At 37.6% G+C, this 20159-nt stretch overlaps 1 protein-coding gene across 8 annotated transcripts in view; it reads left to right on the top strand.

The window, feature by feature from the left end:
- kdm2aa (lysine (K)-specific demethylase 2Aa) overlaps positions 1–20159 on the top strand; it is a 33767-nt gene that overhangs the window by 5910 nt on the left and 7698 nt on the right. For 4 of the 8 annotated variants that reach the window (XM_048196823.1, XM_048196824.1, XM_048196821.1 and 1 more), the window contains exons 2-18: positions 1815–1953; positions 2040–2118; positions 2307–2353; positions 2475–2653; positions 2740–2846; positions 4851–4944; positions 5782–5935; positions 7845–7960; positions 8332–8355; positions 8475–8601; positions 8696–8928; positions 12866–12943; positions 13511–13762; positions 13875–13991; positions 16320–16508; positions 16847–16873; positions 17981–19131. In XM_048196823.1, the coding sequence (XP_048052780.1) occupies positions 1815–1953; positions 2040–2118; positions 2307–2353; positions 2475–2653; positions 2740–2846; positions 4851–4944; positions 5782–5935; positions 7845–7960; positions 8332–8355; positions 8475–8601; positions 8696–8928; positions 12866–12943; positions 13511–13762; positions 13875–13991; positions 16320–16508; positions 16847–16873; positions 17981–19131 (3113 nt within the window). The remainder of the gene's footprint in view (positions 1–1814; positions 1954–2039; positions 2119–2306; positions 2354–2474; positions 2654–2739; positions 2847–4850; positions 4945–5781; positions 5936–7844; positions 7961–8331; positions 8356–8474; positions 8602–8695; positions 8929–12865; positions 12944–13510; positions 13763–13874; positions 13992–16319; positions 16509–16846; positions 16874–17980; positions 19132–20159) is intronic. The other 4 variants (XM_048196825.1, XM_048196826.1, XM_048196822.1 and 1 more) reach the window with 2 other exon arrangements.

Here is a 20159-nt window from a genome sequence, read left to right as displayed (position 1 = left end):
GTTGTGAATGGAAGAGATTGAAAGATGTAGTGATGCAGCATCACAGAGCGACAGATTGGCAGGGTTTGTGCACAGGCCCAGAAAACTGGGAAAACTGCAGCATCATTGACTAGGGATGGGCACAAGTGCCCTAAGAACTCTGAAATGACAGCATTGATTGATCTTGATAACAATTGCATCTTTAAAAAAGTCTGTTATTAATATTGAGATTGCTTACAGTTGCATTTTGAGCAGTTCCCTGCAGTCTGATTGGTTAGAATGGGAACATGGTGTACATGGTGGCTTTGTTTGTGACAGCAATTTTCAAAAGCAACTAGACAGGACATAATTGATGTATTGGAGCAGAACATGGGTCCTGAGACATATTTTTAAAAGTTGAACTCTTTTTAACTTGATATAGTGCCTTAAATTAAATTAAATTAAATTGATTATAGTGCCTTAAAGAGTTACGAGACAATAATGGCTGATGTGTTTGAACTTTTGTGTGCTAATATAAAGGGTTTTGATTTACATGTTCATAGTGGTGCACATAGTTCAATCAGGATGTTTGAATGGTTTGGGGAAAATTTCCTAAGATACTGCACAGTCATGCCCAATTCATTTCATTGATTATTATTTTTTTTTTCTGTCCCCCTCTTTTTTTTTTCTTTTTTTTGAGAGGGTATGACGACAAGGCTTTAGGAAGCGTGTGATTGGCTAGTGGTTCCACATTACCATAGAGACATTGAGGGCAGAGGCAAGGGCGAGTGGAGGAGGGTCTTATTGTTTTGTTCATTGTGTGCCTGTATGTTACTCACCTGCTCCTGGTGAGCAGTGGTGCATCTCAGCATCATTAACTGAAAACATGCATTATTTCAGATACTACTTTTTTAAATTATTATTATTATTAAGTAAGCATGCATTAAACTGGTCCAAAGTGAATGTAGAGGCTTCTATTTTTAATAGAAATAAAGGTTTGTTTTGAATTTTGTATTCATCAAAGAATCCTGAAGAAATTATCCAAAAATATTAAGCAACAAAGCTGTTTTCAGTTGTAATATTAATATAAGCCTAGTTGATAATAAATCGTCATGTTATTTGGACAACAAATCATCATATTAGGAGGATTTGAAAAGAATTACATGGCACTGATTCACTTTTACTGTTTTATTATATTCTTTTTATCAAATAAATGCAGTCTTGATGTGCATAAACATCAAAAACAAAACTGTACCGACCCCAAACCTTTGAATGGTAGTGTAGGCTATGTTTCAGAAATCACTGACATTTATTTGTGCTTCAGTGGCGTTTTTTAAAAGCATCACTTCTTGTTTCAAATATAATCCTAAATACAACTTCCTTCTCTGTGAACAATACATGTATTTTTTTACTTTTTTTGAACAGAGCTTGTTAAAGAAACTTCCTGGACTGTACTGCTACTCACCTGTACTCAAAGGATGTAAACATGTTATATTAAACAGAAAAGAGAATGTGGCCATTAGTTGTTTTCTGCTTGAACCACACCAGCAGTTCTGCTCCAAGACTCTCAACAGTGAATCCTCGTGCATCAGCGTGATTTATGATGTTTTATTAATAGTTGCTGTGTGTGGGCTAGTGCTCGTGATGGGTGTGAGTTATTTAGTGTTTGTATGTGTGAGATTGTGGGCAAGTGCATCTCTCTGCCTAGTGTAGGAGTGTGCTCAAATAGCACAACAAGTTGAAGCTGTGGTGGTTATAAGATATTTCAGCTATTGGAAGGAAGTGCTTAATGTATGCAGAGAAATAGTGTTGTTCTGGCAACGGATTTTCATTGTTTGATATTCTTTGTCTTGCAGCGGTCTGGCACGCGGCGGCGTTACCAAGACGATGGCATTTCCGACGACGAGATCGATGGAAAGAGGACTTTCGATCTGGAGGAGAAGCTGCACAGCAGCCGCTTCAGCTCTGACCGAGTCAAACGCATGGAGGGCAAAGGTGATAAAGAGTTGCAGTTCTTATGGAACTCATCAAAGAGATACATCTTTATGGAGTGTGTAATTTAACTTGGCCTGTTTTTTCAGACCTCACATATGAGTACGTCCAGAGATGTGGGCTCCGGGACCCCATCATCTTTGAGAGACCTGATGGACTTGGCATTAAGTAAGAGATTGTCCTTTTTATTACATTTTTCTTGTAATGTACTTTACTCTCTTATTGAAAACCCTCCCTTTTGAGTTTCACATATGCCTGTTTGTTTTTACTGTTGCTATTTTGTCTTTTTCATATTTCAGAATCTTTATAAAGTTTTACATTTGAATCTTAACTACATTTGCTGTTTCCTTTTTCAGAATGCCAGATCAAGACTTCAGTGTGAATGATGTGAAGTTGTTTGTAGGTAAGTGTTTTTGTGGTGGAAATGCTGAATTTGGTTATATGTTGAATTACATGTTAACTCGAATCAGTGGTGCTGCTTTGGGATGCTTCAGCCTCTCCTCCCTGCTCATCTTTGTTAACAGGAAGTCGGCGGATGATTGACGTGATGGATGTGTCTACTCAGAAGGGCACGGAGATGTCAATGGCCCAGTGGAGGCGCTACTATGAAACTCCTCCCTCTCAGAGAGAGAAGCTTTACAATGTTATCAGCCTTGAATTTAGCCACACTAAACTAGAGAGCCTCGTCAAAAGACCTGCCACGGTACGTACCTTAACTTTTAGATGTGCCAAAAATATTAATATTTAGACTAGTCTGTGATAGCCAAAACATTTTCCATGTTGTCACAGGTGGACATGATTGACTGGGTGGACAACATGTGGCCACGACACTTAAAAGAAAGGCAAAGAGATGCCACAAACTCGATCATGGACATGCAATACCCCAAAGTGCAGAAGTGAGCATTTCTTAGATCTTTCAATACAGTCTCTATGCAAAAAGGCTCTGTTAAAACAATAAGGGTCTGTTCACCTTAGGAGTTACTTTTGTGTCTTTTTTTTTTTATTCAAACAAACATACTGTTTAAGAGCAAAAAATAATTATATTGTAATTTAAAAAAGCATTTACAAAAATAATTTATAAAACTCTTTAGAGTGCAAGGAAATCAATGTTTTTCTTGGTGCAGTTTTAATTACGCACGCAAAGATTTACTCCCTGTTCTGCTGTCATTGTTTGTGAGTCTAAAAACTTTGCTTGCGAGTTGAAAGGTTTTGAATTCAAATGAAGCTGTGTTTCAGTGGACGGTATCTAATCACCAGAACGGAAGACCTGATTCTATTGGTCACCCTCGTTGGGCACGATAACTCAGCCACACGAACTACCCGGTCCCGCCTCAAGTCTGACTCTGACAGAGAGAGAGACAGAGAGAGAGAGAGCGGGATTGTGGCAGCCATCTGACATCGCATTAGATATGTTAGGGGCTTAGATATATCACATATGCATTAGATATATCATGCGTTACATATATCACAAGTGCTTAATACATATTGTAACTCTTTAACAAAATAATCATTTTGATCCTCATTTACAGTTTTATGCAACTTAACATAATGCATAAGAGCATTTCTCATTATAAGCATGATTTATTCTTATGAAATACCCCAAATCACATGAAAAACACATTCAACAATATATTGTTGTAATTGGCTATTTATTAGCTTCATGCTTCATTTGTTCAAACATTTCTATCTGTTATTTATGTATGGAGACAGAATGCTGAAGTTTACAGGATTTTCATCATAGAAGGGTGTGAGTTATAACCACATAATATGAGTTACAGATCAGTAGCAAATCCTCAGTCTGCAAGTCATTTGACCCAGAACAAAAGCGGAGCCAGTGAGATCATCAGATCTCATAATTTAGTCGAAAATGAATGGAAATGACAGTTCTTTCTAAAGAAATATTAAGGAAACATTGGAATACATCAATATTTGTTTCCAAATGTGCACACTTTTAGACTAAATGCCCTAATGGACGTTGTTTAGTATGAACACAAAACATATGGAGCAGATGCAACTGAATATGTATGTCTCCTTATTTCCTTTGAAATCAATAACTAATGGTTTGGTTTTGCATGTTTGATGTGTACTCCTGTCAAAATAAAATTACTGTCACTGTAACCGTTTTTATCACAAACAGAGGTCAAAATCAAATTTAAAGTCCTAAATTCTGCTGATATACAGGTCAAGATTAAATAAGACTGTCGTAGTAATAGCCTGCAGTGAGTTTAAACGACAAAAAAACCCGTGCCACTAGAGATCTTTTAAAGGGAAATGGTTATCTGGCTATAGGGACTGCAGAGTGTGATGATGATTTATGGCATTAGACAATGATGTGTTGTTCTCCATGTTACAACCCCACTCCTTGTAAGACTCACAGCAGGACTGGGTAGTGGTTGTGGCCAAAATATTGCACCAACAAGAATGACAAATGGAAGCAGGTCTTTCATTCTGGTGCTTGGATACCACCCACTGAAACGCAGCTTCACTTGAATTCAAAAATTTTCAACACTCAAGCAGAGCTTTTAGACTCATTGACGCCAGAAGAGAGAGCAAATTTGTGTGTGCGTGATAAACTGCGCAAAGAAAAACTTGCAAATATTTACTCGCCCTGAAAAGAGTTTTGTTATCAATTATTTTATTTTGGTAATTAAAACAGTCTTAAGAACCCCTTTTATTTGCACACTTCTATTTTTTTTAAATTGCATTTTGTTTGATTGCATAAAAAAGACAAAGTAATTTTGTATGCACCAGGAAATAAGTCCTCTGTGTTATTACATTTTCTATCCTAATTATCCTCATGCCTCATTTCACACACATCTCTTTGTTCATTGTTTTTTTTTTTTTTTTTTTAACAAAACAGTCCTCTTCCCCTATTTCAAATTTGCCTGTTCTGTGTGCAGGTACTGCCTAATGAGCGTGCAGGGCTGTTACACAGATTTCCACATAGACTTTGGAGGCACATCTGTGTGGTACCACATACTGCGGGGCTGCAAGGTCAGAAAACTATGTGCACATACACTACTGTTCAAAAGTTTGGGGTTGGTAAGATTTTTAAAACATTTTTGAAAGAAGTCTCTTATCTATTAATTATTAATTAAGGCTGCAATACAGTAAAACAGGGATAGTGTGAAATATTATTACAATTTGAAATAACGGTTTTGGTGCTCATGAAACATTTCTTATTCTCATTGAAAACAGTTGTGCTGCTTAATATATGTAGAAACTGTGATTACATTCTTTGGGGTTCTTTGATGAATATTAAGTTCAACTGCATTTATTTGAAATAGAATATTTTGTAACGATGTGAAAGTCTTTACTGTCACTTTTGCTCAATTTAATTCATCCTTGCTGATTAAAAAATAATGACAAAGTTCCATTTGTTAACATTAGTTAACTACATTTGTATATATAATATAGTTACATATATTGTAATTTCAACATTTACTATTAATTAAAATCAAAGGTGTATCTGTTTTATGATTAAATTAATAAAATTTATATGAAATAGGATTAATTGGTCCTGAGCTAACAAGAACTAACAATAAACAGTTGCATTTTATTAATTAATGTTAACAAAGATTAATAAATACTGTAACAAATTATTGCTCATTGTAAATATTAATTAATGCATTAACTAATGGGAACTTAATGTAAAGTTACTGAATCTCTTTTTTTTTTTTTTAAATCTCATTGACCCCAATGGTAGTGTACATGCTGAAATCATTGTGATACAAATGAACTGTTGTGCTTTATATCTAATAATCAGTTTGCTGTCAAAATGCCCAAAATGTTTTTGGCCCAGATGAGCCTGATTGCCTGTGTCTGCTACAGGTGTTTTGGTTAATCCCACCCACGCCACAAAACCTGGAGCTTTATGAGAACTGGGTGTTGTCAGGGAAACAAGGCGACATATTCCTTGGTGACAAGGCCACTGATTGCCAGAGGATTGAGCTCAAGCAGGGCTACACATTCATTATTCCATCGGGTAAGCATATGTAGAGACACACACACACATTTACACGTAGAGAAAACTAGATTATATTGTGTATATTTACATGGAATATCTAAGATTATCATGAGTTTTCATGGTTTTAGATTTGAATAATTTGTTAGAGTTAGGGCTGTCACTAATTATTATATTGGTAATTGAGTACTCTGTTTTTTTTATTTTGACAATTAATCAAGTAATCAGATAATTTATTTGTGGTAATAAAAATAGACCTAATTGAATAATAGCCTTTAAAATGTTTTAACATATATGCATAATAACAATGAAGCAATATTAATCGGATAGAATAAAGTATGAAAAGAAATAGAAATGCTACAGCCACTGTATTTTCTATGAAACACAAAGTGCGTCAGACTTTATTTGCATTCCCAAATGCACGTTATTGGAAACCCAAACAAATAACACATGCAGAGACAGAGTTCGTGTGGAGCAGCATATACTGTGAATGGAGCTGCTCTGATCCACTGGAAGAAACGTGTAACCTGCATGCACGTAACAGCCTTTGTGATTTCACAATAGCACTATATTATGATTTTTAAAGGGTACCTATAATGCCCCGTTCACAAGATGTAATGTAAGTCTCTGTTGTCCCCAGAATGTGTCTGTGAATTTTCAGCTCAAAATAACCCACAGATCATTTATTATAGCTTGTCAAATTTGCCTCTATTTGGGTGTGAGAAAAAACATGCCATTTTTGTGTGTCCCTTTAAATGCAAATGAGCTGCTGATCCCAGCCCGCTTACCAAAAGAGGGCGGAGTTTTAACAGCTTGCGCTTCGGTTGCTCAACAACAAAGCTGGAGAATCTCACGCAGCCAAAATGATGATAGTCAGTAACTGTGTTCAACCTTATTGTTCAAACTGGAGTCAGACACTGACGGAGAGACTCGTGGCGTTCACACCAGATGCGACTTGCGCAAATAAATCGCGCTATTTACGCGTAGTTGGACGCTTGGACATTTTGAGTTTACTCGCTTCATTCGCGCGTGACATTCGCTTCATTCGCGTGTGAAATTCACTTTACAACAGACGCGAATTCGCGTCATGAGAGGGGCTCTCCCGCTCCTTTATGTGTCCCAGACTCTTCCACTTCTTTCTGCACACTTCTTCTGAATAAACACAACTCGTCAGCGGGAAAGTAGTTGTAAAATATGGTGAATAAGCTCAATTTACCAGCTTTAGCTAGTAGTCTTAATATATATAAATATATAAATATAAATAAATATATTTATATATATATATATATATATAGCTCAAATTGAGTAAAGACCGTTTTTTTTACAACTTACCAGATTGTCCGACCTCCTCACTCACTTTCTTTCAAACAAGATCCTTTTTATTCCTGTTTCTATAAAAGTATGAATATGTACAGCGACAATGATTTTGTCCTCCATTGTTGTTTCGGATTTCAGCCTCAGCTCACTACGTCACGTCACTACTAGAGCAAGCTCCTGATTGGTTAACACGGCACGAATTTTCGCCAAAGTTCCGATTTTTCAACTTGCATGATTCGCACGAATCACACGTTATGCGCGTCAAACGCCCGAAACGCCGCAGGATGTCTATTCGCGTCTTTGCATTGACTTAACATGTAAATCACTTGCGCTTAACGCTTCATTCGCCTCTGGTGTGAATGCACCATCAGGAAGAAGTTATGTATCGAGCAACCTTAGGAAAAAACTGTCTAATAATGCGGTTCATAGATTCTTGTCTGTGGAATGCACCATTTATGTTATTTTGGCAGTTAATAGGCACAGGTAAATTGCAATCAAGGATTTTTTTTTTTTTTTTTTTTTTTTAAATTGAGTACTTGAATTTAATCAAGAAATTGTGACGGACCTAATTTAAGTTTTCTTAAATTACATGTTTTGTTTTGTAACGTTTTAGGTTGGATTCATGCAGTGTATACACCAGTGGACACACTTGTATTTGGTGGGAATTTTCTACATAGTTTTAATATCCCCATGCAACTGCACATCTCCAGCATTGAGGACAGGACAAGGGTGAGCTCAACATTTCATTGCAGTGGTTGCCATTTTTTAATTCTTTTATAACTTGTATACCTGTTTATAGTTTTTTTTTTTATCTCAAAAGAACACATTTGGGTCTTATTTGACCCTAAATTTAAAAGTTTAATAAGAAAATACATTATGCATTAGAAAAAAAAAAAGCTGCATTTTTTTTTTTTTAACATTTTTTGCACCATTTTGCTTTGTTACATTATCTTGATAATCATAATCACAATTTTCATTTCGTTACTTCAATCCAATAAATTGATATATTTCAATACTACAAATAATCATGGCAGTATTTCTTGTACTGAAATTTTTTTTTTTCTGATTTTAATAAAAACTAAACCTTTGTGTCCGGACAGGAAGATTTTCCTTACTGCTTTACGGTAATAAGAATGTGACGTTTTTCTCATAATTATTGGAAATTTGTAGGAAAATATGTATATTTTTTATGAAAATAATGTAACTGGGGCGAGAAATCGTAATGGTCTCTGGTCGTCCTCAGGTGCCTGCTAAGTTCCGGTATCCGTTCTATTATGAGATGGGCTGGTACGTGTTGGAGCGTTATCTGTACAGCATGACCAACACATCATACCTCATCCCTGAGTTCCAGAAATACTCTCTGGGCATTGGTCAGTACATTAACAACACATCACATCCACACAGATTTGCTTGTAATGAGCACAAATAAGTTAAACTCTCTTTCTCTCTGATACTTATACATAGGCTTGAAGCAGGAAAGCTCGGGTTGTGAGGTACTAAATGGTCACACTAAAGAGGAAAGGGAAGACAACGATGCTCCCTCTCCACCTAGTGGGCCAGGGATGAAGCTTCACTTGACTCCCTTTGAGCTGGAGGGGTTGTGGAACCTGGTAGGGAAGTTGGAGTCACTGCCCTCACATAAGAAGTGTGTGCCTTCAGGAATACACAATGCTGCTGCCCTGCTACACGACATACGGGTCAGTATTATGGTTTTTTTTTTTGGAAATGTTTACTTCAGTTTTTTAGTTTGAAATGAGTTCGTGTTAGGTTTTGTTGCTATAAGCTGCGTTCACACTGCCACTTTGTCGCTGCATGTCGCCAGTGGCTGACAGTTAGATTGCTAGTGGGCGTTCCTATTACTGGTTGCCTAGTAATGTTTATGTAACGTGTAACGACAGTCACAGATATTATTCCATGTTGTAAAAAATGAAGCAGCTTTCTTGCCACTAAAATGAAACATTTTGGAGTGAAAAGACTAAATATAAATGGAACCAGTATATAAAATGCTTGGTATCAAAGATAAATGAGAAACAGTGAGTGATTATTTTTTTTTTGTCATTGCGCCAATTTATCTGTGGAAACCATTCATACCACTGTTTGTAAACAGAGATATATAATAAATTATAGGAAAGTTGCTGACCGCTAAACTAACTTCTTCATCTTGCCACTGACACTCCACTACAGGATGTAATGATGGATCACGTGCTCTCCACTGACTTGACTTCTATTGGTAGTCACTCCTAAAAATCTCTATTAATTTGCAGGGTATCTGCGGAGTATTAAAAAGCATTAAAAGTCATTAAATGGATTTTGCAAAAATTAAGGCCTTAAATGGTATTAAAAAGCATTAAATTTTATTCCTACAGGCATTAAATGTTTTTTTAGATAGTTTTGAAGAAAAATAATACTACCAATTGATTTTGAATATAGCCTTCATAATTAATCACTTTGATTTGCTGTCGTAAAATATGTACATTGGTGTGATACACACACGGAACCAGTTTGGTAATTGCCTCCGGCCGGTGCAAAATTGTCGTAATGCCGTTTTGGACAGCGGCGGGCTGTGACATGGAGACGGAAGGCTGCATCAGTGTTGCCAACTTAGCGACTTTTCAGACCGACTTTTTTCCAAGAAAGCGCATTGTGACAAATATACTTGTTAACCTGATCTATCTTCCGAGACCCACCGGTACTGTCGCACAAGCGCGAGATCTTGCTTTCCTGCCGATGCCGCAGGCGCATCTCTCTCTGCGTCTGCTGTTCAGTGAGCGGCGGAGAGGAGCAGCGCATTCAGTTGAGGATGTGTGCTCTGTCAGAGAACAAATAAAATAGATACTATTGCTTCTAACCTGACTGAGTGATCATTTTACGTGTACATATAACGTTGGCCAAAAATCACAGCAGCTGTCTTTATCTTATGTGTATTGTGATTTTGTCAGACAACGTCTCGATTATAAATCAGGATTTAGTGCTGGTTTAACATGTCAGGGCTCAACACTAACGCTTTTCAGTTAGTCCGGTATAAGTGGATTTTTTGAAGGGGCAAGTGAAAGAGAATTGTTCTTGCCTGGCCAGACAAGGTCCTGATTAAAACATTAATACAAAAAAAAAAAACGAGAATGATTTTATTACATTTAGTGTAAGTGGCGTTTGATGGTGGATGATAATAGGCTGTATAATTTACTGATGATGACAAGGTTGCGCTGTTGAGGCTCGCACACCATCTCGAGGAGAAATGGAAACATGAGCGAAGCACACACCAAAAGAAACTCAGTTGAACAAACTGTGGTAAAAATTCAAAATGTGGAGTTTTTATAACTTGATGCAGTTAAGCAATATCACACGACCAAGAATGCTGTTTTCCTAAACAGGCTACCGTTACGATTAAAAAACGTGACACTGATTTCATACAACAGTTCAGTAAACAAATAGTTAATATTAAGTCACTTACATTTTAGAAGGAACATTGACTGTTTTTGTTCTATTTTAGCAGCAAAAATAGTTTCAAACAAAGATCACAGCAGAACCATAGCATAGCAACACTCAGCAATTTGAAGCATTTTAAGTCAAAGATTCAATGACCCATTCATAAACAACTGCCTCATTCTTTAAAGGGTCATGAAACCCCAAAACACGTTTTTTGAGATGTAAACAGATATGTATAGGCTGCACATCATTGAAAACATTAAAGGTACTCATTAATGTTATTCATAAGTGAAAAATAGTTATTTTTGCATTTTTCAGAGCGATTTCTGTCTTCTGGTTTGAAAAGCTGAGTCGGAGCAACGTCACAAAATCTGACGTAATCATGTACTTTCGGCCCAAGTATGGGCATGGTCGAACATGCTGACGTAGACCGTTTCGAGCGATTCTCGACATATATTCATGACATAAAGCTCATTTGATCCAATCACTGCGCTGTAGTATGCATAAGATTATAATTGCAGTATTATGCATGAGGAAGTATCAATCCTCTCTCCTCGGTCTGTTGTCATTCAGAGACATGTCATTGGTGTTCGTTTCCTTAGTGCCACAACACAATGTGTTTTCCTGAGATGCGACCAGAGCAGAAGTTTGTGTGCATGTGGATTGTTTTTGCTGTAATCTACCAGCACAGATGGAAAATATGTTTGCATAAGATTGCATTACAGCGGAGAATTCAAATGTCACAAAAGTGCGGCTTTCTCCTCTGCCTGCTCTAGCTGCGTTCAGACACACGCGTTTCCTTCAGCACAGCAGCACATGTGTTGTTTGTATTTTGCTCGCGATGCGGTCAGAACTGGAGTTTGAATACGAACACATGAAAAATACGATTGTTATCAGCACGGAGCTCCACGATGAGTTTAATAACACTAGTCAGGTGGCACATAGCTCATACAGAATAAAGTATCCATGTTTAAAGTTTTTATTTCACACATTCTCCTGCACCAAACATTAACCAGCACGGTGTAGTTATGCACACATATTTCATCAAGTTTTCTTCAAATGAATTAGATGAATGAACTGGACACTGATACAGTGGTGTAGCCTATCTGATCGCGATGACACGAGTATTCTAATAGACAAGACTGATTTTGAGTGCAGTGCTTGTAAACGTAATCAAAGTAGCCTGTTATTAGCCCTATTAAATATTTTTTCGCATTTCTCCCTTGTGCTTGGGAGTTTGTTGCCATTTTCTCCATGCTCATATATTAATATTTATTATTCTGTATAATGAGTGTGTTCTATGTCTGTGCTTCATTGGGTGTTCTCTCCCCTCTTCCACCCTCTACACTCCCACTTTTCCAGAGCTTTACACGTCCATTTTAACAGAGTTTTTGCAGCTCAGAAGTGTGAACGACCAGGGTAAAACAGGGGGGTTTCATGACCCTTTAATGAATCAGCCATTGGAATTAATCGTTTAAATGAATGACTCGCTTATTAAGACGGGTACTTTAGTTTAATTTTTAAAAGTATCATTTCCCCCCAACATTTCTTACAATCCCATAACATTATTTAAAGCAGTTGTATTTTTTTTTATTGTAAATTTGTAAATGATTTAATTTGATTGGTAACAGCCGTTAGTGTCTTTTTCCAATTAAATTTATTGATCGAATTTAAAATGAAAGATGAATCATACATTTTACATGAATTGTAGTCTACAAGATTGGGGTAGATTGTAGTCTCTCTTAATGTAGAGCCCTGTATGAAGTCTTAACGGGTCACTTTTCAGTCACCATTTCAGATAGTCTGACAACAAAAACAAAAAAAATATATAGGTTAAATAATTTTATTGAAAATTTGGCTGTATTAAAATATATTATGTGAGCAAAAAGGGTAGCAGCAGAGAAGCAAACAAATTGCCGCATGACGTCATCTATCAACATTTAGCGACATGTATAGCATTAAAAATTAAAAAATTAGATTTGATGAAACCTGCAGAAACCCTGATTTGCATAAAGTTACACAGATTTCAGCCTACACCCTATTGCCAACGGTCACTGTCTCTCGTGTCGCTGGAAATTGACAGCTCTTCATTGAAAATGAATGGAATCATGCTGCTTTGTCGTTGTACGTCACTGGGAGTGTGAACACCAACTTAAGAAGCCATTTTGAAATATGTTAATGTTTGTTTTTTTTTTCTCTCCCTTTCAGGCGTTATTGAAAGAACATGCCAATGACATCCCTAAACTCTCATACACTGGAAAACCCATTGTCAGATGGCCAAAGAGGGTAAGATCACAGATTTAGTTTATTTAAATAAACATTTTTAATTGACTTTCCAGAAAACACTTAAGTAAAACATGCAACTTTCCTTTTCTTTTCTTTTTTCTTTCCCCTTTGTTTTTTGGTTTATTTCATGGCATACAGTGGAATAATGAAATTGATTAAAATGTTTATATTATCCCTTTTAATAATTTATTTTATCTTGATTTTAATTTAATATATGCTGGAACAAAATAATTGTCCTGACAGTGATTTTTCATTAGCATATGAAATTAATTGCTCAACACGAAATGTTATTTGTCCCTTTTTTCTTTTGATTTTGATGCGAGTCTAATATGACCAGAACATTTTCTTTTCCGCTCTGACAATTGTGATTATCTAAATATGTTGATTATTTAAAACAAATCAAGCTTGATTTAAATGCTGTCATTTTTGATGCATAATACATCAAAATTCTAAAATCTGCAGTTTCACTTAGAATATTCTATTCTATTCTATTCTGTTCTATTCTATTCTATTCTAAACCCACCACACTGCAGCACTTACCTCTCATTTCTTTTTGTCTCTCCCAAGCCACCCTGGTACCAGCCTCCCCCTCCCCCTCCACCTGTCATTCGTCCCAAGCTGGCAACCACACCCATTGTTTCACGGCCAGTGAAACCAGCCTCCAATATGTCGGTCCTGCGACGGCGCCGCGTGCGCTGTAAACGCTGCGAGGCCTGTCTGCGCACAGAATGTGGCGACTGCAACTTCTGCAGGGACATGAAGAAATTTGGTGGCCCTGGCAAACTCAAACAGACCTGTGTACTGCGCCAGTGTCTTGCTGTGAGTGTCTTCACATTATGCATTGTTGATGTAGCCTTCCTTTGTTTGCATATATCTAATAATCTTTCTCTTTTTTTTTTTTTTTTTTTTTTTTTATGTGTTCTCTCAATAGCCTGGTCTGCCGCTCTCTGCTGTATGTGAGATCTGTGAGGAAGGCAACCAGGAGACTAGTGAAGAGCTCATGGAGTGCTCCAACTGTGCTCAGATAGCACATCCTAGCTGTTTGAAGGTACAAACATTATTACCACAGCAATTCAATTCACTTCTCAAAATTCTTTATTCAGATTCATTTATCTGGTGAGCAAGCATAGTGACTGGAGGCTTTGCAAAGTGTGGACATCAGACATCCGTTCTCAACAAAATAGAGTGCAACAATCGGGTGCTGGAAGTAAAAATCCCATTCATGATCGCCATAGAGACATTCATTTTAGCAAGAGTCCTTAATGTATAAGCCTTCAAGGACAAACCTACCACAAGCTTTTAATGACATTTTACACTGATAGTTTAATTTCTTCTTTTAAAAAAAGACACATTTCCGGTGAAGAACAACACTTCCCATAATCTTAAAAAGAGATCAGTTAGAGAAGTTGATTAAATATTTTAATGTTTTTGAAAGAAGCCTCTTATGGTCACCATAGCTGCATTTTATTTATTTATTTATTTTATTTTTTATTTTTTTTTATCAATAGTACAATAAAACTGTAATATAGTGAAATATTGTTTCAATTTAAATAACTTTTTTCTGTTTTAATGTATTTTAAAATGTAATTTATTCCTGTGATGCAAAGCTGAATTTTCAGCATCATTACTCCAGTCTTCTCTTATAGGCTTATTTGGTGCTCAAGAAACATTTCTTTTATCACAGTTGAAAACGGTTGCTCCTGCATAATATTTTTGTGGAGAACACATTACATTTTTTTTCCAGGATTCATTGATGAATAAAGTTGTGCATTTAGAGCCACATTTATTGCAGAATTTTTTGTAACATTATAAATGTCAATATAATATATCCTTGCTGAATAAAAGTATTAATTTCTTTAAGATTTAATAGTCTAAAATCTAAAAGATTTAAATGCACAGTATGTAATTAAGTTTCGCCTGTGGAGGTCGCTTATTCAAAACAACAACAACAACGTAGCTCGATGATGCCGATGGAATCATAGGAATCATCTTCACAACTGATGGAAAGCAATCCGACGGGACTCAGGCAGAAATCATTTTCTAATGTATTAAAGTTTTATTAACGTTACTGTGGTATGAAGCAGGTCGAGAGCCCGGGACATTTTCCGTTGTTGTTTTTATTATACTTACATGCCCCAGTGGGCCGCTGCCGCTCCTTGCATTCTGTTGTGCGTTTATTTTATGATTAACGTTATGTTTAACATCTGTCTCTTTCTTTCCTGAGCTTGAACTTTGTTACAGTTACGTTTGATCACTTTTTTACTATTTTTTTCACTATTTTATTTCATTCTAATGAAATAACCATGCTGAATTACTACTCATACAGGTCACTTTACCTGACAAATTAAAATTTTGGGATAACACAGCACTCTTTTACTTGGACAAAACAATCATACTAAAATATGTTTGAGTGTTGAAAGTCGGTATAACGTGACACTGGAGGTCCGCTCGGTGGCTGGTATGAGACACTTGTTGCACACTGCAGTAAGATACATCGATATTAGAATATCATATGGATGACTTGTGTTGCTAAATAGCATTCAGATCATTTTAAAATATACTGAATGGTGTAGAATATGCTGTATTACTGTTACTACAAATTAAGCTTTCAAATGGAGCGGCATTTAATAGACAGAGCCGTAGATCACTGACAAGCTACGCAATATCACGTTCATTATCGCAGATGAATCGCCTTCGATAATGAACACGACATTGCGTAGCTTGTCAGTGAACTACGGCTCTGTCTATTAAATGGCACTCCATTTGAAAGCAGGTGATGGCGATTTAGCGGTAATCAGGGAACCGGCTTTACTGACGAAATGCGCGTGACAATCGCATGTGATATATCGCCCAGCCCTACTGTCTATTAAAACACATAGGCCCAGTTTCACTGACAGGCCTTAGATTAAGCCATTATTAGGCTTTAGTTCGATTAGGGCATTTAAGTAGCTTTTATAAACATGCCTTAGAAAAAATCACTTGTGTGCATCTTGAGACAAAACTTATTTTAAGATAAGTCAGCGCAAGATGCTTTCACTTAAATCTGCGCAAGCATGCATTTTAGTGTGGAACTAGGCTTAAGCCTTGTCTGTGGAACCTGTGCATAATATATTAAAGTGTCTTTGGTGTTTCCTTGCTTTCTACGAAAGTAAAACCGGAAATGGAGGCTAATACGGATGTGACGTCATTGAAGTCAACAAAATATATAACATTGTTTTAGTGGTTTTTGAATATTTTTATCCAAAAATCTTACATATTGTGCCTTTTAATAGTTGTATATTATATTGTATTGTCATTGCTGATTTCATTGTCATTCGCTATGCTTTGTGGGATAGTTCAGTAGTTTTACTGTTGAAATAACATTCTTTCTCTGTAGACATCTGGTGAGGGAGTGGTGAACAAAGACCTACCGAGCTGCTGGGAGTGTCCCAAATGTGTTTTCGGCAAAGACACAGATTCTGAGGTAACACATGCATGGCACGGGGTCGGGCGGCCCCCCTCTTCTCTCTCTCACGGGTCGCTCCAGAAACGGGCAGCAGCCCCTGAGCAGCGGCTCAGGAAGAGGGTGAGAGGCTCCGCCTTACTCACGCCACTGCTGCCGCATGCACAGCCGCTCTGATCTGCAGCATTCTGTATTCTCTTCTCTGCTCTCTCTACCTCTTGTAGTAAATTCCCTCTAATTTGTTCCACCTTTTTGTGTGTCTTCTCGCTCTCTCTTCGGCCCACCCTGCCCTGTTCATCATCATCGTGCCCAATCACTGCTTTGACTGACTGAGGGTTTCAGGATCAGCCTTGTGTTTGCAGCTTGTGTGATTCCATTCAGTGGTCCTGATGTGTTCATCACTGTTCTTGTTTCTTTTCAAATTCATAGTAACCACAGTATGCTGTTATTCTGTTTTGCAGCTAAAATTGGAGGGTGGTAAAACACATGTAAGTTTCTTTTTTTGTGTGTGTTTTTGTAAGATTGTTTATCAGCGCTTGAATAATTTTGTACATTTCTAATGAAAATAACGTTAAAAAACTCAATGTACAACTTGGGGAAATTTAGTAATATTTAAATAATTTTATACTGATGTGTTGCTTATATGACAAGTAGCAGACTTTTGTCGTGATGAATATTATAATTTTTAAAAAGTGTTTGCTGTTGTTTTGCACGTTTTTAGGCCCAATTTCTGGGTGGTGGTTCAGTAGGTGCCTAGCATTGGGAAAAATAAATCATAAATTTTTGTATGAAATGGTCCCATAAGCCACCTTCATTTCGTACGATTGTCACATTTCACCCCCCCTAGTGGCAGTCTCACAAAACTTTCATATTGGTCGTGAAGCAGCTGTCATCCTCTGCTTATTCACCACATCTGAAAGAAAAAAAATAGTAGGTTTTCTAGGGCGAATCAATGTAAATGTAGTAATTATAAAATATTATTTTGCACATAATTATTTATAACTGCCTATTTTACAGAAGCAATGTTTAAAGAATAACATTTTACTGCATAAATATAGCTAATTCTCAGGTTTTTATTTACATAGAGCTCCATTTATACGGGAGACAGGAAAGGCAAGCTCATGCAAATTTCGCTGTGTTCCATAGTTTGGTGAACTCAGACCTGCAAATTCGTGAAGACGTGCGACCAATAGAAGATTGATACGTCACAGCATGACATCTTAGCTGAATTAAAAGAATGCAAACTTTAAAGCTGCAAGTGTAATTGATTGTTTATTTTTATTTTTAGTTGTGTTATATGTTGAATTATATTTTTTAAAAAGAGGCAGCACAGTGTGATATATTATCCTCAGACATTTTGTGTGCTCAAAGTTTTAATTAGAATACATCACATTTGGTGGACAGTCGCATATGGTCCAGCCCATTGGAATTAAAAATTCTGCATATGCACATGATTGGCACTCCAAGCAGCTCCTGTAATCTCTCCATTGGAAATTAATGACTTCCTGTCTGTCGTTTATGGGAGATTGTGAAAAGATGGTTTTGAATTGTTTTTATTTATTTTGTCTCTTACGTAGTCTTTTTCTCTCGTTCAGAAACGCAAATCTTCATCTCTTGATCCTCGCGTGGCTAAGATCTACCGGCGACACGGAATGGAACACGATGATGATTCAGGCAGCGATGACGATGGAGATAGTGGCAAGATGTCATCAGTCCGGGGCGGGGTCTCTTCATCCCGCCGAGGTTATGGAGCTGGCAGGCGAGGTGTTTGGAGAGGCTCCTCGCATCGAGGGAGTCGAGGGGGAGGCAGCTTGGCAACAAGTTCGCTGAAAATGAGACGAGGACTCGGGGCAAGAGGGGAGAGTAGGGGTCGAGTTAGGTTACGAGGAGGATCCCATATGAGGCGACGACGCTATGAAACAGAGGATGATGATGATGACGATGACGACGACGACGATGATGATGAGGAAGATGATGATGATGATGACAGTGATGAAGAGAGGCACCTTGGCCGGTCAGATAAGGAGCATCGTTCAAGGAGACGGAGACGGAGAGGTGATGACTACGATGATGATGATGATGACGAGGATGATGATGATGAGGAAGACAGTGAGGATCAGGACTTTGATGGAGAGGATGATGAGATGGAAGATTTGGATGATGGAGGAGAGGAAGATGATGAGGATGGAGAGAACCAATCGGACTCTGATCCTGATCCACCCGTCTTACTTGTCTCAGACTTGAACGACGATCTGCTGAACGATTCCTACCTGACTGTGACCCTTCAGCGTCCTCCAAAGGCCAAACGTGACCCGGGCTCCATTGTACCCAAACTAGAGGCGGCTATGTCTCCCCGAACACCTAGCGGTCCTGGCTTCATCCAGCGCAAAACGCTACCCAGGACCCGACTCAGGAACAGCACCTCGACACCTGCAGGAAATGGCCTCTCTCAGTCCAAAAGCGGCCACACTTCCGGCCGCCACACAAGGCGGAACTCCAACCAAGATGGTCGAGACAGAGACACGGCGTCACCTTCCTCTATGTCTTCTCGTTCCTCTGTTTCTCCACCACCTCCTCCTCCAGCTGTCACCACTTCTTCTCCTCCTTCCCTCCTCTCTCATCCCTCATTCCGTGATGTAGGAAACGAGCGTGGCTGTGAAAAAGACATTTGGGTATCAGTGTTTCGCTACTTGGGTCGGACTGACTTGGCTGTGTGTATGAGAGTCTGCAAGGCTTGGTACAAGTGGTAAGTCCAGTACACTGTTTCCTCTTAAGGTTTTTTTTTCTGTTCACATTAGGACTGAATGATTAATTGAAATGAAACTGAAATCGCAAATGTACTTAGTTATGCTTAGAAAATGGCTTAGTGCGATTTAAATAAATATGTATGTGCTGCGGGTTTTGGAGCGAAGCACAGCACTGTATCCTTTTACACACAAGCAGCTCATGATCCTGTGTTTTCAGTGTCTCTGATCGGATTGGTTCACAGTAAATGCTGCTCCACAAAAACTCAACTCTGCAAGCGCTGTGAGTTTTGGGTCGCTTATAAAGTGCGTTTGAAAATGCAACATGTGGCAACCATCTAACCAAATTTGAAATGAGATTAGGTTATGAATCTGTTGTTAATAATTAAAAAGCTTTAAGGGTTCGCTGTGGATTTCAACCAGAATGAAAGCTGTATGGTATGACGTTTAAAATAATTGTAATTCATTATTATTATGAAAGGGTTAGTTCATCCAAAAATGAAAATTCTGTCATTAATTACTCTCCCTAATGTCCTTCCTAGCCAGTAAGACTTTTTTCATATTTAAAACACAAATGAAGATCTTTTTGATTAAATCTGAAAGCTTTCTGTCTTTCCATTAACAGTCCATGCAACTACCACTTAGATCGTAAAACTAATGCATATGAATGAAGTGGTTTAGTCCAAATTTTCTGAAGAGATTTTGATTGCTTTATGTGATGAACAGATTTAACTTAGGCTATTATTCAAATATAAACATTCATCAACTCACAAATCAGTTGTGGTAAACAGGAGCTCAAGCAAGTTTGCTTGACTTGTGAGAACCAGCGAGGATCATTCTCGTGTGTTACGCAGCACGTTTGAGCTTCCACAAGAGTTTGTTCTCGCATGTCAAGCAGGTTCGGTTGAGCTTCTGTTTATTTTCACTGATCAATGTTTATATACGTGAATAAAAGCCTAAATTAAATCTTTTCATCATATAAAGCGATCCTGTGTCTAAAAAATTTGGATTAAACTGCTCGATTCTTATG

The sequence above is a fragment of the Megalobrama amblycephala genome, linkage group LG7, assembly GCF_018812025.1.
Source record: "Megalobrama amblycephala isolate DHTTF-2021 linkage group LG7, ASM1881202v1, whole genome shotgun sequence".
In the NCBI taxonomy this organism is placed as follows: Eukaryota; Metazoa; Chordata; class Actinopteri; order Cypriniformes; family Xenocyprididae; genus Megalobrama; species Megalobrama amblycephala.
Note: the sequence above shows the minus strand (reverse complement) of the source record. Positions and strands in the feature narration are given on the sequence as shown.